This window comes from Coregonus clupeaformis, chromosome 14 (genome assembly GCF_020615455.1).
Source record: "Coregonus clupeaformis isolate EN_2021a chromosome 14, ASM2061545v1, whole genome shotgun sequence".
Lineage (NCBI taxonomy): Eukaryota > Metazoa > Chordata > Actinopteri > Salmoniformes > Salmonidae > Coregonus > Coregonus clupeaformis.
This window is the reverse complement of record NC_059205.1, coordinates 12,290,168-12,318,047: the sequence shown is the minus strand read 5'-3', so window position 1 is coordinate 12,318,047 and position 27,880 is coordinate 12,290,168. Positions and strand designations below refer to the sequence as shown.

Genomic DNA, 27,880 nt, shown 5'->3' with positions numbered 1-27,880 from the left:
GATTGCGCCGACATGCAGCGTTCTCCGTGAATGCAATCTCCACGACTGTGGGAACATTGGCTTTAAATGTAAATTGCGGTATGGCGCAGATTTTCAGCGCTATGGATTGATCAATTTTACATCAATTATTGGACAATCTGGCTAGAGACAATAGCTCTTTAAGAAGTCTTCATTTCACATTGACTTGTTGCAAGAACAAGCACTTAAATGTCTTAAATCTTATCGCTTATCTAAATCATCTACCTAATTATCAGGTCTAATCTAGCTTTAATTTAACATTCTATTAACACAAATGAGAATCTGTTGAGTCAAGCTTTCGAAAGCTCTTACTTTGAGAACTCGACTCTCTTTGGTGTCTTTTAGTTCTTAGATAGTTGGAACATATTCGCATGTATGCAGGTTACCCTCCCATACATATTGTATCATACTATTACCAGCATGCCATAGTACCAATAAAGTTTTATATATTTACAACTCATACCCGTAACCCGGACACATCTAACGTTTGTGTCAATAAACATGTTTCTTTACAGATTGTTTATCGCTCAGAGCACTTCACATGCATTGTTTAAAATTTTTTTTGATACAATTAACAGACATGAGTCGTTAACATGTCACAGGTTAAGGACTCTTCAATCTGTAGTGCTGAAGGCCTGCGCAATAGAAATGTAAAGGAAACTTACATTTCAATCGCACTACAGCGCTGATCTTCAGCGCTATGGATTGAATCTAGCCCTAACTATACTAATCATACTGATATTCCAAGATTATTGCAGAGGCATATCTTTTGGTCTCTGTGACACTAACTTTGCTCAGATGTATAAAAAAAAAGAATATTTTGATAACAAGGCTAATTCTTTACTTTCTTGTGATTGAATACCAATAATAATAATAATAATAATATGCCATTTAGCAGACGCTTTTATCCAAAGCGACTTACAGTCATGCGTGCATACATTTTTTGTGTATGGGTGGTCCCGGGGATCGAACCCACTACCTTGGCGTTACAAGCGCCGTGCTCTACCAGCTGAGCTACAGAGGACCACATTATCTTGAGTTGTATGATAATTTGATGTGAAATTCTGTCAACCACATTTTTTTAAATTATCCATCTGCGTCATGTACTGCTCCTTTCCAAATACATGCTTTGGTTGCACTGAAAGATCTCTCTCAACAACAACAAAATCAACTCATCTCACTGGAAAATGTAAATAGATCATCCACATTGCTCATTATACCATTACATTACCAAATGTGTATAAAATCAGTTGAATTCAAAATCTACAAGCACCTAATGATGTTATTATTGTTCTCATTCTTGACAATATTCCTAATCTCAAATAAACAGCCTAGCATTTAGACTATTGCCTTGAATGTTGCTTAAGAAAGCAACATGAAATACAGCACAACACCGGACACAGCAGATACACTGCCTAGGTCAGTGTTTCTCAACCCTGGTCCTCCAGTACCCCCAACAGTACACAGTTTCGTTGTAGTCCTTGACAAACACCTCATTCAACTCATTGAGGGCTTAATGATTAGTTGACAAGTTGAGTCAGGTGTTCTTGTCCAGATTACAATAAAAATGTGTAATGGAGGACCAGGGTTGGGAAACACTGCCTAGGTAACACCACAACCTATTGCTTAACAAGCTGGAAAGTACAGTACAGCGATGCAGCCATCTTCCCGCAGCAGAAGCAGTGTTGTGCTTTATAGCAGGAGAGGACCAGCTCCTCCTCTTCCCTCTCTTTGCATTGGCCGTCCCCAACAGACCCCTCTTCTCTTTCGCATCATTTGTCAATCAGCTTGACCAGGCTCTGCCGGAGGTCGTTCAGGTCAAAGAGCTTGACGTCCAGGATCTCGATGGCCCTCTGCACCTCACTCTCCGTGCGGTCCCGTTCCTCCAGGGAGGCGGCCAGGTTCTGCTCGGCATTCTGCACCCGCCGCTCCAGCTCCAGGTTACGCATCTCCATCTCCTGAAGAAAAACAGGGGGAAATGGAAGACAATGTCACCCGTCTTAATTCACCCTTATTGCATCCTACTTGCTGCTTGTTCTTGCAAGGTTTCAGCAAAGTCTTCTTCAGTGTGCAGGTCTACCTGTAGTCTATGTATGGCTTCTTCTCTCTCCTGCTCCATCTCATGGTATTCTGATTTCTTGTCCTGCAGAATGTGGATTTCCTGGGATAGAAAATACATGATCATTCGCACATTAGGACCTTTGCGATCAGCAACACAAAACAAAGGAAGGTACAGGTTTTCACATTTGCCTTTATTTCGTCTATTTAAAGACCACAACTGATTTGATCTCAGTTGCCTGGTTATGCCATCTTTGTGATAAGACTGTTCTCCATCTATAATTGCATAAAATTCAATTTCAACCCCAGCTCTGTTCCATTAATTCCATTCCAGCCATTACAATGAGCCCATCTACCTATAGTTCCTCCCACCAGCCTCCTCTGAGATGTACCTACAATACCTCCCCTTTCCCCTGTGTGTCTCTTGCCCTCTGACCTCGTCTTTAGCCTTGAGCAGGGCCTCCAGTTCCTCCAGAGAACGAGTCAGCTCGTCCTTCAGCATGTCACTAGGGCCATGGCCGCCATGTGCCTCCAGATCAGCCACCTGCCAACAGAGGAGAAGTTTCAGTCAAGACCAGGGGTGTATTCATTACGCCGATTATGTTGCAAAACATTTGTCTGTTGCAACGAAAACGGTTTGCAAAGAAAACAAGGTTTCTATTGGACAAATTCAGGTAGGTCCCGTTTCCTTCTGTTTGCTTCCGTTTGGTTCTTAAACGGTAAACAGTTTCCGTTGCAAGACATAATGAATACACCCCAGGAGAAATCAGCATAGACTTGAGACTGTTCTGCAGCTCCTGTCAGATCTCTAGAGGGAATGTGAACCTTATTTTGACGTGTGTGCAGAACTCATTTGCTATACACTCCTGAATGGTACTGTAATTGGGACAGGTAGGAGTCCAGAAAGGAATTATCCCTTGCCTTTACAGCTTGCCCCTGCCATTAAATGTTATATACATTTTTATAAATTTTAACAGTGTATACCCAGTTGTGGTCATTCAAATCCGTCAGAATCTTTCTCTTCATTAAGCCATTCTAGCTGTCTGGCAAGACCAACCGCAATGAGCGATAGGTCTGTTGTTCTCCAGGCCTTTCTTTTATCAACTCAATTCACAACTTCTCCCCACACAAAATGCATCATATATAATATCACCATGTAGCAGTACCACACTGCAGGAAAAGGAAAATCCAGCTCCGGATAAAGAATTACCTACTTTTCTCCTTCCCCACTTCTGACACCCAGGTGGCAACGCATCTCTGCGTGCCTAGCAGACATCTCAGCTTGGATGTCGGCCCTCAACCTCGACAAGACGGAACTGCTCTTCCTCCCGGGAAGGCCTGCTGCTCAAAGACCTCTCCATCACGGTTGACAACTCCAAAGTGTCGCCCTCCAAGAGTGCAAAGAACCTTGGCGTGACCCTGGACAACACCCTGTTGTTCTCTGCAAACATCAAAGCAGTGACCCGCTCCTGCAGGTTCATGCTCTACAACATCCGTAGAGTACGACCCTACCTCATACAGGAAGTGGCGCAGGTCCTAATCCAGGCACTTGTCATCTCCCGTCTGGACTACTGCAACTCGCTGTTGGCTGGGCTCCCCGCTTGTGCCATCAAACCCCTGCAACTTATCCAGAACTCAGCAGCACTCCTGGTTGTCGACCTTCCCAAGTTCTCTCATTACTGCTCTCTCTGCAAGCAAACTACACTCTCATACCCCCCCACCCCCAAAACACACACAACACTTGACCCCCCCATCAGACATTGAGGTCTCAATAATACACACAACATACACCATCCCTTTGATCCTCCTTTACCGTGACCAAGGCTGCTGCCTTCCAATGCGCAAGCCAAGAACCGAGACACCACCATTATCAGGTAACTGAGAATTGAAACCTCACTGCAGTGTCAACTCAGTCTGTAAAATAGGAGCAAAACTAAAAGGAGACCTTTAAAAGGTCTCTGCTTCTTGGAGAGCCTCGAAGGAGGCTGGATTATTTTTAACTGTGTGCGGTAGGAAGGGGGGGGACTAAAGGAGTAGCTGCCAGCTCCCTCTGGTGATTTTTCATTTTTCTCCTATCTAGGGCATTGAAAGTAGGATATCGCTGTCCTACAAACCCCTCTCTCTTTCACCCCCTGGAGATGTGAACCATTTTCTGAGATGTGAACCATGTTCAGCCACCTGGTCGCCAACTACAGATCGAGAGAACTTGGTCCACCAGACCAGGGCCCGGTTTCCCAAAAGCATCTTAAAATCTCTGAGCTGTTTCACACAACCATCATTATTAACATTGCACTTAAATGCTCTGAATCTAACAACTGCCTCAGACCACTCAAAACAAAGCCTATTCCCCCTCAGGAGACTGAAAAGATTTGGCATGGGTCCTCAGATCCTCAAAAAGTTCTACAGCTGCACCATCGAGAGCATCCTGACTGGTTGCATCACCGCCTGGTATGGCAACTGCTCGGCCTCCAACCGCAAGGCACTACAGAGGGTAGTGCGTACGGCCCAGTACATCACTGGGGCCAAGCTTCCTGCCATCCAGGACCTTTATACCAGGCAGTGTCAGAGGAAGGCCCTAAAAATTATCAACGACTCCAGCCACCCTAGTCATAGACTGTTCTCTCTGCTACCGCACGGCAAGAGGTACCGGAGCGCCAAGTCTAGGTCCAAAAGGCTTCTTAACAGCTTCTACCCCCAAGCCATAAGACTCCTGAACAGCTAATCATGGCTACCCGGACTATTTGCATTGCCACCCCACCCCAACCCTCTCTTTTACGCTGCTGCAACTCTGTTTATTATTTATGCATAGTCAGTTTAACTCTATCCACATGTACATATTACCTTGACTAACCGGTGCCCTCGCAAATTGACTCTGTACCGGTACCCCCTGTATATAGCCTCCCTACTGTTATTTTATTTTACTGCTGCTCTTTAATTATTTTCTATTTTTTACTTATCTATTTTTTACTTAACACTTTTTTTATTTTCTTAAAAAACTGCATTGTTGGTTAAGGGCTTGTAAGTAAGCATTTCACTGTAAGGTCTACTACACCTGTTGTATTCGGCACATGTGGCAAATAAAATTAGATTTGATAACATCTATGTGTATTGTTAGATGCTTTTTTGCCCTCCCGCATCACTTTATACACATTCCTCTGCTAAACATATAATCACATGGTTTATCCTTCTCTGTGATTGCTGATAACTACAGAACAAAGTTGACTACAAATCAGTGGTGTAAAGTACTTAAGTAAAAATACTTTAAAGTACTACTTAAGTCCTTTTTTGAGGGTATTTGTACTTTACTATTTATATTATTGACTACTTTTAAATAATGTACTTTTTACTCCATACATTTTCCCTGACACCCAAAAGTACTCGTTACATTTATGCTTAGCAGGACAGGAAAATTGTCCAATTCATGCACTTATCAAGAGAGCATCCCTGGTCATCCCTTCTGCCTCTGATCTGGTGGACTCACTAAACACAAATTATTCATTTGTAAATTATGTCTGAGTGTTGGAGTGTCCCCCTATCTATCCACAAATCAATTTTAAAAATTGTGCCGTCTGGTTTGCTTAATATACACTACCGGTCAAAAGTTTTAGAACACCTACTCATTAAAGAGTTTTTCTTTATTTTTACTATTTTCTACATTGAAGAATAATAGTGAAGACATCAGAACTATGAAATATCACATATGGAATCATGTAGTAACTAAAAAAGTTTTAAACAAATCAAAATATATTTTATATTTGAGATTCTTCAAATAGCCACCCTTTGCCTTGACAGCTTTGCACACTCTTGGCATTCTTTCAACCAGCTTCACCTGGAATGCTTTTCCAACAGTCTTGAAGGAGTTCCCACATTTTCTGAACACTTTTGACTGCTTTTCCTTCACTCTGCTGTCCGACTCATCCCAAACCATCTCAATTGGGTTGAGGTCAGGGGATTGTGGAGGCCAGGTCATCTGATGCAGCACTCCATCACTCTCCTTCTTGGTAAAATAGCCCCCACACAGCCTGGAGGTGTGTTGGGTCATTGTCCTGTTGAAAAACAAATGTTAGTCCCACTAAGCCCAAACCAGATGGGATGGCGTATCGCTGCAGAATGCTGTGGTAGCCATGCTGGTTAAGTGTGCTTTGAATTCTAAATAAAATCACAGACAGTGTCACCAGCGAAGCACCCCCACACCATAACACCTCCTCCTCCATGCTTTAAAGGTGGGACATTTATTTGGGCTGCAATTTCTGAGGCTGGTAACTCTAATGAACGTATCCTCTGCAGCAGAGGTAGAGTTGAAGTCGGAAGTTTACATACACCTTAGCCAAATACATTTAAACTCTTTTTCCTAACATTTAATCCTAGTAAAAATTCCCTGTTTAGGTCAGTTAGGATCACCACTTTATTTTAAGAATGTGAATGTCAGAATAATTGTAGAGAGAATGATTTATTTCAGCTTTTATTTCTTTCATTACATTCCCAGTGGGTCAGAAGTTTACATACACTCAATTAGTATTTGGTAGCATTGCCTTTAAATTGTTTAACTTGGGTCAAACGTTTCGGGTAGCCTTCCACAAGCTTCCCACAATAAGTTGGGTGAATTTTGTCCCATTCCTCCTGACAGAGCTGGTGTAACTGAGTCAGGTTTGAAGGCCTCCTTGCTCGCGCACGCTTTTTCAGTTCTGCCCACAAATTTTCTATAGGATTGAGGTCAGGGCTTTGTGATGGCCACTCCAATACCTTGACTTTGTTGTCCTTAAGCCATTTTGCCACAACTGTGGAAGTATGCTTGGGGTCATTGTCCATTTGGAAGACCCATTTGCGACCAAGCTTTAACTTCCTGACTGATGTCTTGAGATGTTGCTTCAATATATCCACATAATTTTCCTTCCTCATGATGCCATCTATTTTGTGAAGTACACCAGTCCCTCCTGTAGCAAAGCACCCCAACAGCATGATGCTGCCACCCCCGTGCTTCACGGTTGGGATGGTGTTCTTCGGCTTGCAAGCGTCCCCCTTTTTCCTCCAAATATAACGATGGTCATTATGGCCAAACAGTTCTATTTTTGTTTCATCAGACCAGAGGACATTTCTCCAAAAAGTATGATCTTTGTCCCCATGTGCAGTTGCAAACCGTAGTCTGGCTTTTTTATGGCGGTTTTAGAGCAGTGACTTCTTCCTTGCTGAGCGGCCTTTCAGGTTATGTCGATATAGGACTCGTTTTACTGTGGATATAGATACTTTTGTACCTGTTTCCTCCAGCATCTTCACAAGGTCCTTTGCTGTTGTTCTGGGATTGATTTGCACTTTTCGCACCAAAATACGTTCATCTCTAGGAGACAGAACACGTCTCCTTCCTGAGCGGTATGACGGCTGCGTGGTCCCACGGTGTTTATACTTGCGTACTATTGTTTGTACAGATGAACGTGGTACCTTCAGGCGTTTGGAAATTGCTCCCAAGGATGAACCAGACTTGTGGAGGTCTACAACATTTTTTCGGAGGTCTTGGATGATTTCTTTTGATTTTCCCATGATGTCAAGCAAAGAGGCCTGAGTTTGAAGATAGGCCTTGAAATACATCCACAGGTACACCTCCAATTGACTCAAATGATGTCAATTAGCCTATCAGAAGCTTCTAAAGCCATGACATAATTTTCTGGAATTTTCCAAGCTGTTTAAAAGGCACAGTCAACTTAGTGTATGTAAACTTCTGACCCACTGGAATTGTGATACAGTGAATTATAAGTGAAATAATCTGTCTGTAAACAATTGTTGGAAAAATTACTTGTGTCATGCACAAAGTAGATGTCCTAACCGACTTGCCAAAACTATAGTTTGTTAACAAGAAATTTGTGGAGTGGTTGAAAAATGAGTTTTAATGACTCCAACCTAAGTGTTTGTAAACTTCCGACTTCAACTGTAACTCTGGGTCTTCCTTTCCTGTGGTGGTCCTCATTAGAGCCAGTTTCATCATAGCGCTTGATGGTTTTTGCGTCTGCACTTGAAGAAACTTTCAAAGTTCTTGAAATGTTCCATATTGACTGACCTTCATGTCTTAAAGTAATGATGGACTGTCGTTTCTCTTTGCTTATTTGAGCTGTTCTTGCCATAATATGGACTTGGTCTTTTACCAAATAAGGCTATCTTCTGTATACCCCCCTACCTTGTCACAACACAACTGATTGGCTCAAATGCATTAAGAAGGAAATAAATTCCATAAATTAACTTTTTAGAAGGCACACCTGTTAATTGAAATGCATTCCAGGTGACTACCTCATGAAGCAGGTTGAGAGGATGCCAAGAGTGTGCTAAGCTGTCATCAAGGCAAATGGTGGCTTTTTGAAGAACCTCAAATATAAAATATATTTTGATTTGTTTAATACTTTTTTGGTTACTACAGTGAGGGAAAAAAGTATTTGATCCCCTACTGATTTTGTAAGTTTGCCCACTGACAAAGAAATGATCAGTCTATACATTTAATGGTAGGTTTATTTGAACAGTGAGAGACAGAATAACAACAAAAAAATCCAGAAAAACACATGTCAAAAATGTTATAAATTTATTTGCATTTTAATGAGGGAAATAAGTATTTGACCCCTCTGCAAAACATGACTTAGTACTTGGTGGCAAAACCCTTGTTGGCAATCATAGAGGTCAGATGTTTCTTGTAGTTGGCCACCAGGTTTGCACACATCTCAGGAGGGATTTTGTCCCACTCCTCTTTGCAGATCTTCTCCAAGTCATTAAGGTTTCGAGGCTGACGTTTGGCAACTCGAACCTTCAGCTCCCTCCACAGATTTTCTATTGGATTAAGGTCTGGAGACTGGCTAGGCCACTCCAGGACCTTAATGTGCTTCTTCTTGAGCCACTCCTTTGTTGCCTTGGCCGTGTGTTTTGGGTCATTGTCATGCTAGAATACCCATCCACGACCCATTTTCAATGCCCTGGCTGAGGGAAGAAGGTTCTCACCCAAGATTTGACGGTACATGTCCCCATCCATCATCCCTTTGATGCGGTGAAGTTGTCCTGTCCCCTTAGCAGAAAAACACCCCCAAAGCATACTGTTTCCACCTCCCATGTTTGACGGTGGGGATGGTGTTCTTGGGGTCATAGGCAGCATTCCTCCTCCTCCAAACACGGCGAGTTGAGTTGATGCCAAAGAGCTCCATTTTGGTCTCATCTGACCACAACACTTTCACCCAGTTCTCCTCTGAATCATTCAGATGTTCATTGGCTAACTTCAGACGGGCATGTATATATGTTTTTTTGAGCAGGGGGACCTTGCGGGCGCTGCAGGATTTCAGTCTTTCACAGCGTAGTGTGTTACCAATTGTTTTCTTGGTGACTATGGTCCCAGCTGCCTTGAGATCATTGACAAGATCCTCCCGTGTAGTTCTGGGCTGATTGCTCACCATTCTAATGATCATTGCAACTCCACGAGGTGAGATCTTGCATGGAGCCCCAGGCCGAGGGAGATTGACAGTTATATTGTGTTTCTTCCATTTGCGAATAATCGCACCAACTGTTGTCACCTTCTCACCAAGCTGCTTGGCGATGGTCTTGTAGCCCATTCCAGCCTTGTGTAGGTCTACAATCTTGTCCTTGACATCCTTGGAGAGCTCTTTGGTCTTGGCCATGGTGGAGAGTTTGGAATCTGATTGATTGATTGCTTCTGTGGACAGGTGTCTTTGATACAGGTAACAAACTGAGATTAGGAGCACTCCCTTTAAGAGTGTGCTCCTAATCTCAGCTCGTTACCTGTATAAAAGACACCTGGGAGCCAGAAATCTTTCTGATTGACAGGGGGTCAAATACTTATTTCCCTCATTAAAATGCAAATCAATTTATTAAAATTTTTACATGCGTTTTTCTGGATTTTTTTGTTGTTATTCTGTCTCTCACTGTTCAAATAAACCTACCATTAAAATTATAGACTGATCATTTCTTTGTCAGTGGGCAAACGTACAAAATCAGCAGGGGATCAAATACTTTCCCTACTGTACACGATTCCATATGTGTTATTTCATAGTTTTAATGTTTTCACTATTATTCTACAATGTAGAAAATAGTAAAAATAAAGAAAAACCCTTGATTGAGTAAGTGTTCTAAAACTTTTGACCGGTAGTGTAAGTAATTTGAAATAATTTATACTTTTACTTTTGATACTTAAGTATATTTTAGCAATTACATTTAGTTTTGATACTTAAGTATTTTCTATTAAGGTATTTTTACTTTTACTCAAGTATGACAATTGCATACTTTTACCACCACTGCAATTGGGTACTTTTTCCACTACTGCTACAAATACAAAGTTGTCAATGTCTATGCAATTGATATAAACAAGCGATGTATACAAATATACTTCAAATGAAAACTGCATTCAAATATAAACAGTAGGCTATAGACCTCTTTCGATCATATGTTCAATCAACTGAGTTTTATTCCTCTACTTGTAGGTTACTGTCTGTAATTTGTCTCAATATATTTCATGATGTGTAGCCTAATGTGCGCAATGATGTGCCAAATCGGTGATTTAGTGCATTTGTATTGGGTAGGCAATATTTGCAGCTTTTGGGAAACCAGGGCCCAGTTTCCCAAAAACATCTTAAGGCTAAGTTCATCATTAGAACCTTCATTGTAGAATCGTTAAATCTCTGAGCTGTTTCCCAAAACCATCGTTATTAACGTTGCACTTGAACTCGTAAGAGCTGATACATCGCCAGTATTGTGAAATCATTCTAATGTTAAGGTAAGATTTGAATGGATAAAGCTGATCTGAGAGCAGCGCTTCCTTTCTTTCGATCCAATCACTATCAACACTATGTTACATCTTCATTTGTTGTAGGAAAGATTCATTGTTAAATCACTCGTAAGCCTAGGTTCTATCGCTATCGGGAAACCGGGCCCTGGTTGGCTTGCATTTTTAGAGGAAGATTAATGTAAAGACGTGGAGGATAAACATTTTCTGGGACTACTGATATATATCCACAGTACAGTTAAACAACGACAGAAACACTGTATGAAATGGTAGAATAATAGTGGAGATCAATTTCTCGGGCTAGACTAGGCATTATAAGCCCAGACCACTCTAACAATTGAAGTGTTCGAATCCAAAGGTTTTTAATCAACGGCTCAGAGCCAGCATATTCCATAAGTTCTAAGCAGCCAGCAACCCTGAAAATACATTATATTGATGACATAGAAGTGGAAAAAACAGACAAAACATTTCAATTGACTGGACCCATTTAGTATTGACGCAATGGAGAATGTCTCATCATCCACTTGTCTAGTAATCCCATGTATCACATGTATATCTCAGGGATTGGAGGTAAATGGGATTCCATGTGTACTCCAAGCCACAGATGGATGACATTCTCTGCATTCAGACTAATGACGCCTTAGAGAACTAGGTGTGATAGTGAGAGCATGCAAAGAGAGCATGTTTATACTGCCCAGTAATCCAAACCAACCGACACACCTTGAATAAAGCTTCAGGGGAAAAGCCTGCAGCCTGACAAGGACAGTGTTGTCAGAGGATGATAAAGTGAGCAACCAACCGATGTGTCCTTTCACTTTTTTCCCCAAAGACTTTCACAAGACAAAAAAAAAAACATTGCATGAAAACGATGACCCAATCAAAACCTGCATGACCTCCCCCGGCAGAGAACGGACACGCCGGAGACTTTCAAACATTGTCATTATCAGCAGCAGTGACTCATCAGCCAATCATGTTTGAACAAGACTTTGCTGCTACAGTGGTCCACCGCATTCTCTCTCCACTCAGACTGCAGCGTTTTACAGCACCAGCATTGATAATTAGATGTGACCTTAACTATCAACATCTGACCTCCAGGTCACAGCGTGGAGATATTTATGGAGTGAGCGAACGTGACGTGAGGCGAGGCATCAGGCACGTGCCTATTCCTCAAGAGGCTGAAAATAACTTAAAATCTTCATCATGCACTATGGTAATGAATTTTATTGTACTTTCCATTGCACAACTGGGAATGTACAAAAGCTGAAGAACATACCTACATCCAGGTAACATTTCTTTACATTTCTACAAATGTCTTTTTCACAATTCTGTTTTCTTGAGTGGTTGCATGCACTTGCATAAATACAAACTTTAACATTTACCCAGCATTCCACTGAGATTTGGTCCACTCAACATTTGTGGAAACGGATCTGACATGGCGTCCATAGTTGTATGCTAAAGAAAGTGAAGGGATCCGGTGGACCTTTCATCATGACAACACTCACCTGGTCTCGTAGCTTCTCCGTCTCCTCCTGGTAGGCAGCTAGCTGCTTCTTCCACTGCTCCACGTTGGTATTAGCTTCATGTAACGCTGCCACCAGCTTGGAGTTGCTGTCCTGCAGGGTGAAGAGCTCTGCCTCCAGGTTCATCTCACAGATAGACCTGGAAGACATTGACAAAGACCTCAGAAAAACATTCTCTGGCCACTCTGGAAAGGAACAGATTGAGGGGACATTCACTACATGCTGGAGAGAGGCTTAATGATAAAGACTGGCAATCAAGAGTGTCCGTACTTGTTCAACTCTGGGGTATAATTTGTGCAATTGGTCCATTAAATATGTTCCTGTTCCATGTTCTTAGATGCCATGTTATTCTAGTATTAGAAAGCTTGAGGTTATCCAATCATAGCAACTCACCATAGCAACCATAAAATAAGCCTTGTGTAGTGATAATGGATAACAGGATAATGGACAACAGGGACAAAAGCAGAGTAGAATGGGTGACTGAATGGCAGGGTAATATTCACATTTTAGTCATTTAACAGACGCTCTTATCCAGAGTGACTTACAGTAGTGAGTGCATGTGGGTAACCTTCTCCCTCTGTGTGAGTCATCACATTAGCTTTGCACCTTTTTCTCTTGTCTGGACCCTGTTTCTATTAACATGTTTATTAAATGGGAAAAACTTCATAAAAACAGGTAATCATAACTAAAGCAAGATGTCGCCGACAGACATGGTCACCCTGTTCCTAGCTCCTAGCCAACTTTGCAGTAGGCAGAAACTTTAACCCGTAGTAAGGACTGTTTAACGTTGATCTGACCAATTGGAATCTATACTACAAGATTGTTTTGATCACGTGGACTGGGAAATGTTCCGGGTTGCCTCTGAAAATAGTATCGACATATACACTGACTCAGTGACTAAGTTCATCAGGAAGTGCATAGAGGATGTTGTTCCCACTGTGATGATTAGAACTTATCCAAACCAAAAACTGTGGATAGATGGCAGCATTCGCGCAAAACTGAAAGCGCGAACCACCGCATTTAACGAAGGCAAGGTGACTGGGAACGTGTACAAACCGACCGGCTATGACCTCCGTAAGGCAACCAGAGAAGCAAAACCCCAGTACAGGGACAAAGTGGAGTCAACGGCTCAGACACGAGACGCGTGTGGCAGGGACTCCAGACAATCATGGATTAAAAAGGGAAAGGCAGCCACACCGCGCACACCGCTGCCTCGCTTCCGGAAAAGCTAAACACCGTCTTCGCCCTCTTCGAGGAAAACATTGAGCCGCCGACACGGGCCACCATAGTGCCCTCCAAGCTCATCACTAAGCTCAGGGCCCTGGGTCTGAACCCCTCCCTGTGCAACTGGGTCCTGGACTTCCTGACGGGCTGACCACAGGTGGTGAAGGTAGGCAACAACACCTCCGCCACGCTGATCCTCAACACTAGGGCCCCACAAGGGTGCGTGCTCAGCCCCCTCTTGCACTCACTGTTCACCCATGACTGCGTGGCCACACACGTCTCCAACTCAATCATGACGTTTGCTGACGACACAACAGTGGTAGGCCTGATTACCAACAATGACGAAACAGCCTACAGGGAGGAGGTGAGGGCCCTGGCACAGTGCTGTCAGAAAAATAACCTCTCCCTCAACAAAACGAAGGAGCTGATTGTGGACTTCAGGAGACAGCAGAGAGAGCACGCCCCCATCCACATTGATAGGGCCGCAGTCGAAAGGGTGAAAAGATTAAAGTTCCTTGGCGCGCTCATCACTGACAACCTGAAATGTTCCATCCACAGAGACAGTGTGATGAAGAAGGCACAACATCGCCTCTTCAACCTCAGGAGGCTGAAGAAATTCATCATGGCCCCTTAGACCCTCACTAACTTCTACAGATGCACCATCGAGAGCATCCTATTGGGCTGTTTCACTGCCTGTTATGGCAATTGCACCATCCGCAACCGCAGAGCTGTCCAGAGGGTGGTGTGGTCAGCCAACACATCACCGGGGGCACACTGCCTGCCCTCCAAGAGATCAACAGCACCCAGTGTCACAGGAAAGCCAAGAAGATCATCAAGGACCTCAGCCACCCGAGCCACGGCCTGTTCACCCCGCTACCATGTAGAAGGCGGAGACAGTACAGGTGCATCAAAACTGGGATGGAGAGACTGAAAAACAGCGTCTATCTCCAGGCCATCAGACTGTTAAATAGTCACCACTAGCCGGCCTCCGCCCAGTACCCTGCCATGAACTTAGTCACTGTTATTAACCGGCTACCACCCGGTACTCTACCCTGCACCTTAGAGACTGCTGCCCTATATACATAGTCATTGAACACTGGTCAGTTTAATAATGTTTACATACTGTTTTACCCACTTTATATGTATAAACTGTATTGTAGTCAAGGCTCATCCTATATAACTACTGCTGTACACACCTTTCCTATTCATATACTGTCCATACTGTCTATACACACCATTATATATATATATTTATATTCCGGACTCTGACATTGCTTGTTCTGATATTTCTTAATAATTTAGTTTTGGATTTGTGTGTATTGTTTTGTATTGTTAGGAATACAGCACTGTTCGAGCTAGAAACATAAGCATTCTGCTGCATCTGCAAAATATTTGTACGCAACCAATAACATTTGATTTGATTTGAAAGCACCGGCTCTGGCATTTGCCTAAATGCTGTTTTTGTGTCTGAACCTTAGAGACCCAGACCGTTATCTTACCTTATAAAATGGAACACTCGAGTTTAAGACCAAGAACATTTCCACAAAACATTCTGTGTACTTTCAGACAACGAAAAAAACCCTGGCTTGAGTGAAACTTTGAGGGCAAGAGTGTGTATAAGTGGGTTACCCTTCAGAAAGCATCTTTTTAATGCGCTCCTTCTCAGAAGACAGTGTGATGTCTGCGCTTTGGCTGCGGAACATCTTGTCCTCAGGACCGTTCACACACATCACCGGCGGAGACTGGAGCTCGTCACCGAGGTCCTAAAACACAACACAAATAATACACTTTAAAGGGGCAATCTGCCGTTAAAACAATAACATAACACTGTTTTAGTAAAAAGCTGAGGGATGTGGCTGGAGAAATGTAACCACTCTCAAATTCATAGACAGAGCTATTGAGGTAAGGACTGACCATCCATGATATGAAAATGATAGTTTTAACCATGTTTTGAGGCTCTACAGTGTTTATTTACATTTACTTTGTTTACAACCACTGGAGCAAAACAAGTGTATATTTTGGGTGCTGATGGGGTACGACAGTTGAACTAAGCTCATGAGGCATTTATAAGTTATATTCTTCAACAATCAATGGGTACATACATATCACTAAATTATAAGTCCAAAACTGCAGATTTCCCCTTTAAACCAATACCAAATAAGCCCGGGGGCTGCAGTGTCTGCTGGTTTTTGTTCATTCTTTCAACTTAAGCTACCTGATTGACAGATCCAGGTCCCTCACCAGATCGAAATCAGTAACAGGTAAAAGGAAAAGGAGGAAGACCAGCTGAGGCTGCATTCAGAAGGTATTCAGACCCCTTCACTTTTTGCACATTTTGTTACGTTACAGCCTTATTCTAAATGCTATGAGACTTGAAATTGAGCTCAGGTGCATCCTGCTTCCATTGATCATCCTTAAGATGTTTCTACAACTTGATTGGAGTCCACCTGTGGTAAATTCAATTGATTGGACATGATTTGGAAAAGCACACACCTGTCTATATAAGGTCCCACAGTGGACAGTGCATGTCACAGAGCAAAAACCAAGCCATGAGGTTGAAGGAATTGTCCATAGAGCTCTGAGACAGGATTGTGTCGAGGCACAGATCTGGGGAAGGGTACCAAAAAAATTCTGCAGCATTGAAGGTCCCCAAGAACACACTGGCCTACATCATTCTTAAATGGAAGAAGTTTGGAACCACCAAGACTCTTCCTAGAGCTGGCCGCCCGGCCAAACTGAGCGATCGGGGAGAAGGGCCTTGGTCAGGGAGGTGACCAAGAACCCGATGGTCACTCTGACAGAGCTCCAGAGTTCCTCTGTGGAGATGAGAGAACCTTTCAGAAGGACAACCATCTCTGCAGCATTCCACCAATCAGGCCTTTATGGTACAGTGGCAAGACGGAAGCCACTCCTCAGTAAAAGGCACATGACAGCCTACTTGTAGTTTGCCAAAAGGCACCTAAAGGACTCTCAGACCATGAGAAACAAGATTCTCTGGTCTGATGAAACCAAGATTGAACTCTTTGGCCTGAATGCCAAGCATCATGTCTGGAGGAAACCTGGCCCCATCCCTACGATGAAGCATGGTGGTGACAGCATCATGCTGTGGCAATGTTTTTCAGCTGCAGGGACTGGGAGACTAGTCAGGATCGAGGGAAAGATGTACAAAGAGATCCTTGATGAAAACCTGCTCCAGAGCTCTCAGGACCTCAGACTGTGGCGAAGGTTCACCTTCTAACAGGACAACGATCCTAAGCACACAGCCAAGACAACGCAGGAGTGGCTTTGGGACAAGTCTCTGAATGTCCTTGAGTGGCCCAGCCAGAGCCCGGACTTGAACCCGATCGAACATCTCTGGAGAGACCTGAAAATAACTGTTCAGCGATGCTCCCCATCCAACCTGACAGAGCTTGAGAGGATCTGCAGAGAAGAATGGGAGAAACTCCCCAAATACAGGTGTGCCAAGCTTGTAGTGTCATACCCAAGAAGATTTGAGGCTGTAATCGCTGTCAAAGGTGCTTCAACAAAGCACTGAGTAAAGGGTCTGAATACTTATGTAAGTTTAACAACAATTTCAAAAAAACTGTTTTTTGCTTTGTCATTATGGGGTATTGTGTGTAGATTGACGAGGGAATTTTAATCCATTTTAGAATTAAGGCTGTAATGTAACAAAAAGTGAAGGGGTCTGAATACTTTCCGAATGCACTGTATATAATGTCCTGACTTTACCATCCTTAATGGGAAAAGTATGAGTAATATAATGACGTAGTCTGGCGCTATCTGGCTAAATATTCCCTACCTGTCGTGGTTTATACGTCATCCTTACACAGTTACATCACTCCTATCTACACTTTTCAGTACGCGATAGTTTTGCCATGGGGAGTGAATGATATCTACCCCTTCATGACGGAGTAGGTGTTTGCTGTTGTGAGATAAAGCAACAGCTTGTTTTCCTCTGAGCGTCTACGCTGTGGACACCTTCCCCGGCACTGTAGCCCTCTGTCACAACAGCAGCATCAGAGAGGCTGATGTCACCGGAAGATATTTCAAGGACATCAATTTCAGCAGCATGCCAAATTTTGAGGATCGACCATACTACTGTTATGTTAATCAAACTCTAAGCAACTCAACCTCACGAAGACAAAGACACTGGATTTGTTTGGCTTGGTGGACTATTCTTTGTCATAGCACAATGGCACCACAATTGGCCATTCTTAGACGTGAATGGCGAAGGTTGGAAATCGAACAAACATGAGACCCACCTGTGAGAACTGGAGGAGAAACCCCAAGTCATCCGATAGCAAGAGAATAAAGAACACACCAATATCAATTCAACACACTGTATATTTAAGCAATAAGGCCCGAGGAGGTGTGGTATATGGCCAATATACCACGGCTAAGGGCTGTTCCTATGCACGACGCAACGTGGAGTGACTGGACACAGCCCTTAGCCGTGGTTTATTGGCCATATACCATAAACCCCTGAGGTGCCTTATTGCTATTATGAACTGGTTCCCAATGTAATTAGAGCAGTAAAAATAAGTGTTTTGTCATACCCATGGTATACGGTCTGATATACCACAGCTGTCAGCCAATCAGCATTCAGGGCTCAAACCACCCAGTTTATATTAAACATTTTGTTAACCTCTGACCGCCATAATCATAATAGTCTAGTGATCAATGAAATTAAAATGTTTAAGAGAGTGCTACTTAGTAGAAATGCATCTAATTGACTAGTTCACAATTTTCCAGAGGTTTGGTTTTTCAACATCGCCATTACATCACTAATTGTGCTGGATGAGGAATGAGAGACACCACTTGAAAACGACTCAGCCACAAAATTGAGGAGGGTCAGGCAAGTTTCTCATGACCAGGCAGATGTAGCTGACCGATAATTGTTCTCTATTGATCAATTGACGTGAGCGAGACTACATTTTCATCATTTCAGGGGCTTCTGCAGTGAGCAGACACAGCCAGCCAGGCAGAGCACTGGGCTGCATTGGATAATTTTACCATCGCCCTAGTTTTCCTTTCACTTTCCTTAGAGACAAATGACCCAACTCATCCTTCTTACGCCTTCCTTCCCATCTCTTTCCTCTTTCCCAGCCTGCGAAAATGCCTGGGAGATAGCAGTACCTCGATGTGTACCACTGCATGAGTTCCACAGACTCTCAAACATTCCTCAGACATGGCTGTCTCTATAAGATTCCTCAGAGGCTTTTCTCTTAAAAGCAGCTTAAATAGTTGTGGAATAACTGGCCACTATACTTTGACAATTTCCCTAATGTTTCTGAAAGACCACTGGAGTTTTTGCACTGAGGCACTGTGCTTATGTCAGAGCTCACCTGTGGGGCAGCGATGCTGAGAGCAGTGTTGACCAACTCCATCTTATCCTGGGACTTTTCACGTGCAAGACGGGCAGCCTCTTTCACCTCCTTAAACCGCTCAGAAAACTGAGGAGGGAGAAGAGATAAATGCTTGTCCATAATGAACTACATTATTTTAGGACACCAGACCGTTAATGTGGAGTGAATTGAGATCATCACCTGATGCAGCTGCTGCTCTGTAGCGAAGCCCAGGCCGTAGACCGTGTTGGCCCTGCTGTCCGCCCACTGGCCAAACTTCTGCGAGGTCCTGGTGAACGTCATGCTAGCTGTGATGGTGCAGTTGATAATGGCCTGAGGAAAGAGCAGAATCGCATTGGTGGAAACCAAGACTGTTCTCAGGGCAGACTTGGCTGTAGCTAGAAATGTTCGAGTTGCGTCAGGGACAATTTTAGCATTTTAGCTAACCCTTTTCTGGACAAAATCATTACTTACTGCAGTAGCACTTCCTCACCTCACCTGATGAACATCAATAGCTATCATGCAATACAAATAATGATTAATGTTTACGCCAAAGCGAGGACTTGTTTTCTCAGAACAGAAGTAAAACCTCTGGGCTCATTACGGGAGCATCTGTTTGTATTTACAGAATATCCCAACGGATGGTTGCAAATGCATTGTACAAACAGATGTTTATACACATCTGGAGTTTTAAAAAACAGTTAACTCCTTTGGAAAGGTCTTTTGAGCCTAATATTATGATAATGTGACATGCCCATGTTTCAGATTGGACTGTGGATGCATTGGCAATCAATGGTTTGCATTATTTTTCAGATGTAACCAACAAATGGCATTTCTTTGACTGACCTACCCTTTCAACAGATTAAAAAACATTGCATCAGGCAGCCAGAGACGTGGCTACAGTCCCTCATTTTGTTTCAGGTCACATGAGAAAAAACATTAAGCAGACCTATTTATAACCTTTTGCGTCAGCTGCAGAATTACTATAATATAACTGACTTAAACACCCAGAATCAGAGGGCAAGGGCAGCTTAAAGAAGAGGAGGTTTTTTAACAAACGATTACGAGAGTCTGGGCCAACATGTTTCACATGACATGGTACAAAAGATTACCACGTTGCCAGACACAAGACGGGGGGAATTGGGCTGCTGACCACAGGGTCTGCAGGGAGTGGGGAATGTGGGTCAGACCAGAGGTGTTAAGGGGAGATCAGATACATTCCAGGGCGGCATGGGGAGTCTATCCAAATCCAAAGCTTGTGAGGAAGATGAGCGTTGATCCAGTTCTTCTTGACATAACAATGGCTTAATTGGTTTTAAATTAATAAAAGTGTAGAACCACTGCTTTTATGTCTAGCATCGAGGACAAGTGGTCCTCTGTAGCTCAATTGGTAGAGCATGGCGCATGTAACGCCAGGGTAGTGGCTTCGATCCCCGGGACCACCCATACGTAAAAAAGTATGCACACATGACTGTAAGTCGCTTTGGATAAAAGCGTCTGCTAAATGGCATATTATTATTTATATATTATTATTATATTATTATTAACCAAGGTCTGGAAGGATAATAACTTTACAGCAGAAAGTAAGAGTGAACACAAACAATCTTAAACAGGCCCAGGCTGACCTGCTACATATTCCAGACCCATATTTAGCTACTCTCCTTTCCAAGCTGGACAATGCTATATTGGCTAGAAGCAAATGATTGTGAACTTGAGACCATATTCTTAACAAATGCACATAATCCTATGAAAATCCCTGAAAAGGGATGTTTTCCCTTAATCACAGTTTTCAACAAGACCACACATTCACATAATCTAACTGTGGCCTGCATTCATGTTCCAGAGAGTCAGCCCACTACACAGTACAGGGTTTCCACTAGTTACCACAGCCACAAAGTCAAAATTGGCTACATTGTAAAAGTTCATCAAAAAGAAAATGTGCTTTTTGGTCTTAATTGAAGTTTGGCATAAGGTTAGCTGTGTGGTTAATTGGGGAGAACTGGCTCGTCGTGGTAATGACTGGAGAGGAATCCGTGGAATGGTGTCAAATACATCAAACACATGTTTTCAGGTGTTTGATGCCATTCCATTTGCGCCGTTCCCCCCTCAGCAGCCTCCTGTGGTTTCAAATCACATTTTAAGAAGACAAATTGTAGAAATAGGCTGGGTTTATGACTTTGTGGCTGTGGTAACTAGTGACGACCACAGTACAGCTGCCTGGCTCACCTTGGTACCACCCACGCTGATGATGCGGTACACGTTCCTGTTGCCATCATAGAAGAAGGAGACGGTGACGGCATGCTTGCTGGCGGGGATCCAGTTCCTCTTGGTGTTCGGGTCGATCTGGAACACATGGGCCCTGGCGCTGAAGATTGGCTGCTCCCTGGGGAAAGCGTGGACACGGAGCTAAGCATGTGAAGACAAATGGTGGCCAAGAGTTTCCTATTCCCTACAAAGCCCTGCAAATTTGAGTATGTGAAGACTAACGAAAAGACAACTTTGTTTCTGACTCACAAATCAAGATTTTTCTGAATAATTATTTTATTATCAGTGCAGTGGGAGAGTGACACATTTCTTCCATTCTTTGAAAGATTGAATACTGTTCACTAAACAAATTGACAATTCATACTTGCGGACAAACGCATTACTTACTGTTCATGTTCTGATGAATAAGAAATGTCTGCAATTTCTTTGTGCTTTCGTGGAGGAACAACAACCTCCTAATCCTCCCATAATGGGACACAGCTCCCATACTTGACTGGCTGCCATAATGCTACAGATGTTGGTGTCACCTTTGGCAGCTCTCTCAGTCCTACCCTAATTTGCCTGTGGTTGTGGTTGGCATAAGACCGTTGACTAAAAAGCTCTGAACCTTTGGCCAAGTCCCCTCCCCATCCCTTCTCCTGCCAGTGTGACCATGCTAAGTATCCTAGATACGAGGTAAATATTTCAAAGCAACAATGTCACTGTTGTTCGAGTACGGTTTGGCAACTGTGGCACGGAAAATGTAAACTCAACCAAATCCGAATGACAACAGTGGAAAGATCTCACACAGAGGGAGAGTTAAAATCCAGAGACTGTACGGAGCAGAGCAGACAATAGCTCAAGAGGAGATCACAAACTACGGAAGTCTAGGCTTTGTAAAAAAAAAGTTCATTCGAAAAGCCATTGGATTACGTACACAATAAAGTCAAAAGGATTATACCTTGACGCTACAGATTGATAGTTTGCCTTTTCATCATATTCAATTAAAAGCTGAGAAGCTATGCAGGACATACAATCCGCTGCAGTTAGAGGCTTGTTGGTACAAAGTAACCCACCAAATGTCATACTGACATGAGCAACATGATCTTAAGTGTCTGTAGTTTATTACGTATGGATGAGCAGTAGTGGATTATTATAACAACATATGGTAGTGACGATCCTGTCCATTTCGTTGGCTAATGAAAGCTAATAAGTAAAATAAATCTATCACAAATATCAACTAAAGAATTGATGGATGATTTAAGACATGGCATGACAAATACCAGGTCACTGTGGACATTAAGTTGTATCCAAATGAAACTCAAGTCTGACCTCTTCAGTGACACACAAATCCAGTGATGGAGGTAAGCAGACACAATATCTTTGAAGGATGGATTTAAGGTCATGGGATTGAATCCTTGCTCTGATTCTATGTGCCAGGATCTCTAAATCTCAGGAGTTTTGGTGTTTTGGTGTACCATTTTAACTGCAAGAATCCCAAGTATACAAAAATAATTTGCTTACAATGACAACTATTGGTTGCCAGCTAGCCTGCGTTATTACCTTCCATGTCAAGACTTTTCGTCACATTAACCCTACTGCTAATAACAACTATCACCATCAAAGCAGACTCACATACTCCCTCTCTCTCAAACACACACACGATGGGCTTTTGGACCGAGACAGCAGAATTCTCTGTCTCATCACATGGTAATCCCCCTCGTCAGCTGATCTCATGCTTAATAACCAGCTTCTATAAGGCAGGCAGCCACCCCCAGGCTCAGACAGACACTGATCAGAGGGTTGGCCAGACAGGGGACGGGAGCAGTACTGTGGAACAGAGTCAGAGAGATTAATTTTTTATTTAACTAGGCAAGTCAGTTAAGAACAAATTCTTATTTACAATGACGGCCTACACCGGCCAAACCCGGATGACGCTGGGCCAATTGTGCACCGCCCTATGGGACTCCCAATCACGGCCGGTTGTGATACAGCCTGGAATCGAACCAGGGGGTCTGTAGAGACGCCTCAAGCACTGAGATGCAGTGCCTTAGATTGCTGCGCCACTCGGGAGATAGGCTACACAGTTTGGCAAACTCACATTGAGACAAGAAAATGTAATGGCTACCATGTTGCCACTTGCCACCAAAGCTTCCCGATCATTAGCTTAGATATGTTGCAATTGACTGACATTGTTGGGTTAAACTAAAATGCCTCTCTCTATGGTAAGGCTATTTTCATCGTGGAGCTTTTGGTACCTTACTAGAAGCAATCTGAATATCAAACTCACACAAATTATGAATACACAACTACACACTTACCTTTCTTACCATAAAATGTGCTAATTGTGTTGGCTGCCATTTTGAAAAAGTTATCCAGGTCACACCACCACACTTGATATCATTGAAAAGCGCAGAATGTCCTCTCAAAGGAACAACAGGCCTTAACACAGTGACATGTATGGCCTCAAAGATACGGACCAAAAACCAATGTCCATTGGAGTGGACAAAAATGATTTGCTGGGTCTCAGTACACTATCATAGGGAGCAACTTTGACTATCACTGGATCCTGGCTCCACAGGGATCACCCCAATGCGATGAGATCACCTTGCACAGCCTGAGCCACTGGGATGCCAGCGAGCCATCAAAGCTGCCCCTTTTAGGTCCACACACATTCCCAGAGTGCAAAGGAGGTGTAGCGTTATGAGAGACCAGAGGAAATGCATCATGTTTTAGACGACTGTCTCTCTGTGGAAGCTAACTGTATAACGGCTCTCTTTCCAGGATCCGCTATTCATCCTTCATGTTAGACAGATGGACATGGCTTAGTAGGATGTGGTGTACATATGTTGTGTGTACATATGCTACACACACACACACACTGTATGCGCACATTCGCACACACACACAACCAGGGTTCAAATTATACATCGACTCTCAGGGGTGTCTAAAATATTTGACCATTTTGGGGGGGGCTCACATTGATATTTCAATTGTTATAAGAGGGCCTTGTTATGGGGTGCCCAGCCCCTCTGTAATTTCAACTCTGCACACAGTTAAACAATATTGATTGGTTTAATTATACTGTATATGCTCCAGCGGTTAAATAGGTGAGCAGAATTCCACCATGATAGGAGATAGCGAGAAGATCAGATTTCAGATAATTAAAAAACTACATATTCTGGCGATGGAAATTCCACAACACTGCTTTATCGATAACCTGATAAATACATTACCTAATAATCTATTACGGTTTACAACTGCTTTAATTCATGTTAATTAATGTACCCTTGTTGTAGAAGTGTTACGCTGTAAAATGAATAATTTACATGGATGCTTTTCTAGAGGAGATTCTGGGGCACACTGCGCTGGGAGAACTTCTCTCCCTGAATTAATACAGCAATAATAGGTCAGGGCCTCAGTAGAGTTATTACAGAAATGTACTGCTCAAATAAGGTAGTGGTGGTCTCTGCAGTACCACTAACATCATGTGGGATAAACAGATAAACAGCACAAAAACTAACTGGTTTACTTTGAAAATCAAGTTTGAAACCACTTATTATCAATATAACATCAATAAACAATATAGCTAGTGTGATATATTCTCATTAGATGCATATCAACATCACTCCAAAACTTTGAGATGTAATTCCAGAGCCATTCTACATACTTGCTTTATGATCAAACATCCGCACACTATTATTAGACTCAAGCATGGGGTGGCAGATATAGTCTCAAGGTTAGAACGTTGGGCCAGTATCTGAAAGGCCGCTGGTTCATATCCTGCGGCTGAAAAGGTGAAAACCTGTTGCTGTGCCCTTGAGCAGTTAACCCCAATTTCTCCAGGGGACCTGGACAATGGTGACACTAGCTATGATTCCACTCCCTGCGGGTGTCTCAGGGGGAGTTGGGATAGGCAAAAAAAAACAAACATCCATTACACACGTGTATAACAGGATAAATATAAGCACCCCACCCCCATACTGCCAAATGTTGGGATGGATCTCTTCATTTGGACTATGTGGTCAATATGCCACAACTGAAACAAGGACACAGACAGAAGGGGCTATTGAGTAGGTGCACAGGATGTAATATAACAGCAACTCACCTTTCTCGATGTTGAGAATACATCTTATAAGGCAGTAGAGGTATTCTTTCTATGGAAGAAGGAAATTAGCACACACTGACTGCATACATCAAGATTATGTTTTCATACAACAACAAAAATATGTTAACATGAATAGACAACTGGAGTAGAAAATAACAATGATAGATCAAAGTGTTCAAGGTGCCCTCACTGTTTTTCAATTTATCAGTAGCAATTTATAGGTACCCTAACTCAAGATCAAGGTACCACAATATTAAAAAGCATTGTCCTGACCTTTTGAGATATGGTCCTGATTGACTGCAGCATAGCCTCAACTTTTCTCTCTCATAGCAAGTCATTTACCAGCGTCCAATGCAATGAGTCAGTGTGAGTTGAATAGAGTTACTCGAAACACTCACCCCATTTCGTTGTAAAAGATTAATAAGATCTATTGGTCCAGCTGTAATGTGGGCTCCTTTATGTTGTTGAACACTGGAGCTGTAATCCTTCCTCTTATTTGTGTCCGTATACGGATGCTTCCGTATTCCACAGAAATGTCACTGCAAAGGGCAATAATTGTCTATGAATACTGTGGACATTCGCTGTCAATAAAAATTATATGCGCTGTCCCTTCACTTGAAAAATCTTGCCACGACGTCGGACATCGATGCCATCACGAAACTGGAGCAATGTGTTTCGTTGGCCACAGTCCGGCAGTCATCATGTGTAGATTTCTCTGCTTTTCTTCTCTTTGACTGCACATCAGTAACCTTGTAGCGCAGTGCCCCGCGAAGCTCAGGTTGTATTCCTCTTGAAGGTGCAATGTGTGAGTCCAAAGCGTGCAGTCTTCTGCACTGGTTACAAAGTATCGCTTGGCGTGAGATACTTTTTTTATTGGTTACATTTCATATCCCGACACCACCAGCTGTGCGCGGTGCAACGCTTTATGGCTACAATTTAATACAGTTCGGTTTTCAACCCGTCTATATACCACCACCTGCTGGTTACCGTTTGGTGGTGGGTCAAATTACATTTAATCTAACAGACAAAACTCACTACAGTAGTTTAGAGTCTACTTCACTGTTGACCATTAGCAAATAGATTAGGCCTAGTAAACACTAACCAATCTGTATTTCATTTTCACATACCTCACACTAAAACAAATTCCTTAGGCCACAATTGCCTAGGGGGCACGGCCCAGATGTAAAGTCTATGAGCTCAGTGCTAGTAGTCGAGTTAATCATACACTGCTCAAAAAAATAAAGGGAACACTTAAACAACACATCCTAGATCTGAATGAATGAAATAATCTTATTAAATACTTTTTTCTTTACATAGTTGAATGTGCTGACAACAAAAGCACACAAAAATTATAAATGGAAATCAAATTTATCAACCCATGGAGGTCTGGATTTGGAGTCACCCTCAAAATTAAAGTGGAAAACAACACTACAGGCTGATCCAACTTTGATGTAATGTCCTTAAAACAAGTCAAAATGAGGCTCAGTAGTGTGTGTGGCCTCCACGTGCCTGTATGACCTCCCTACAACGCCTGGGCATGCTCCTGATGAGGTGGCGGATGGTCTCCTGAGGGATCTCCTCCCAGACCTGGACTAAAGCATCCGCCAACTCCTGGACAGTCTGTGGTACAACGTGGCGTTGGTGGATGGAGCGAGACATGATGTCCCAGATGTGCTCAATTGGATTCAGGTCTGGGGAACGGGCGGGCCAGTCCATAGCATCAATGCCTTCCTCTTGCAGGAACTGCTGACACACTCCAGCCACGAGGTCTAGCATTGTCTTGCATTAGGAGGAACCCAGGGCCAACCGCACCAGCATATGGTCTCACAAGGGGTCTGAGGATCTCATCTCGGTACCTAATGGCAGTCAGGCTACCTCTGGCGAGCACATGGAGGGCTGTGCGGCCCCCCAAAGAAATGCCACCCCACACCATGACTGACCCACCGCCAAACCGGTCATGCTGGAGGATGTTGCAGGCAGCAGAACATTCTCCACGGCGTCTCCAGACGTCTGTCACATGTGCTCAGTGTGAACCTGCTTTCATCTGTGAAGAGCACAGGGCGCCAGTGGCGAATTTGCCAATCTTGGTGTTCTCTGGCAAATGCCAAACGTCCTGCACGGTGTTGGGCTGAAAAGCACAACCCCCACCTGTGGACGTCGGGCCCTCATACCACCCTCATGGAGTCGGTTTCTGACCGTTTGAGCAGACACATGCACATTTGTGGCCTGCTGGAGGTCATTTTGCAGGGCTCTGGCAGTGCTCCTCCTGCTCCTCCTTGCACAATGGCGGAGGTAGCGGTCCTGCTGCTGGGTTGTTGCCCTCCTACGGCCTCCTCCACATCTCCTGATGTACTGGCCTGTCTCCTGGTAGTGCCTCCATGCTCTGGACACTACGCTGACAGACACAGCAAACCTTCTTGCCACAGCTGGATGAGCTGCACTACCTGAGCCACTTGTGTGGGTTGTAGACTCCGTCTCATGCTACCACTAGAGTAAAAGCACCGCCAGCATTCAAAAGTGACCAAAACATCAGCCAGGAAGCATAGGAACTGAGAAGTGGTCTGTGGTCACCACCTGCAAAACCAGTCCTTTATTGGGGGTG

At 43.3% G+C, this 27,880-nt stretch overlaps 1 protein-coding gene across 2 annotated transcripts; it reads right to left on the bottom strand.

The window, feature by feature from the left end:
- Nucleotides 1-977: 977 nt before the first annotated feature.
- LOC121580772 (homer protein homolog 3) lies at nt 978-26,185 on the bottom strand. Of its 2 annotated transcripts, XM_041895799.1 has the most exons (11): nt 25,677-26,185; nt 25,279-25,327; nt 21,153-21,309; nt 19,128-19,259; nt 18,927-19,034; nt 17,844-17,852; nt 15,211-15,344; nt 12,340-12,496; nt 2,513-2,620; nt 2,099-2,179; nt 978-1,976 (listed from the first exon to the last, which is right to left on the bottom strand). In XM_041895799.1, exons 2-11 carry the CDS (start codon nt 25,299-25,301, stop codon nt 1,791-1,793), a joined length of 1,095 nt encoding a protein of 364 aa, XP_041751733.1. In that variant the 5' UTR covers nt 25,302-25,327; nt 25,677-26,185; the 3' UTR covers nt 978-1,790. The 2 variants fall into 2 exon arrangements, with proteins under 2 accessions (XP_041751733.1, XP_041751734.1); XM_041895800.1 differs by lacking the exon at nt 17,844-17,852.
- Between the last annotated feature and the right edge of the window lie 1,695 nt (nt 26,186-27,880).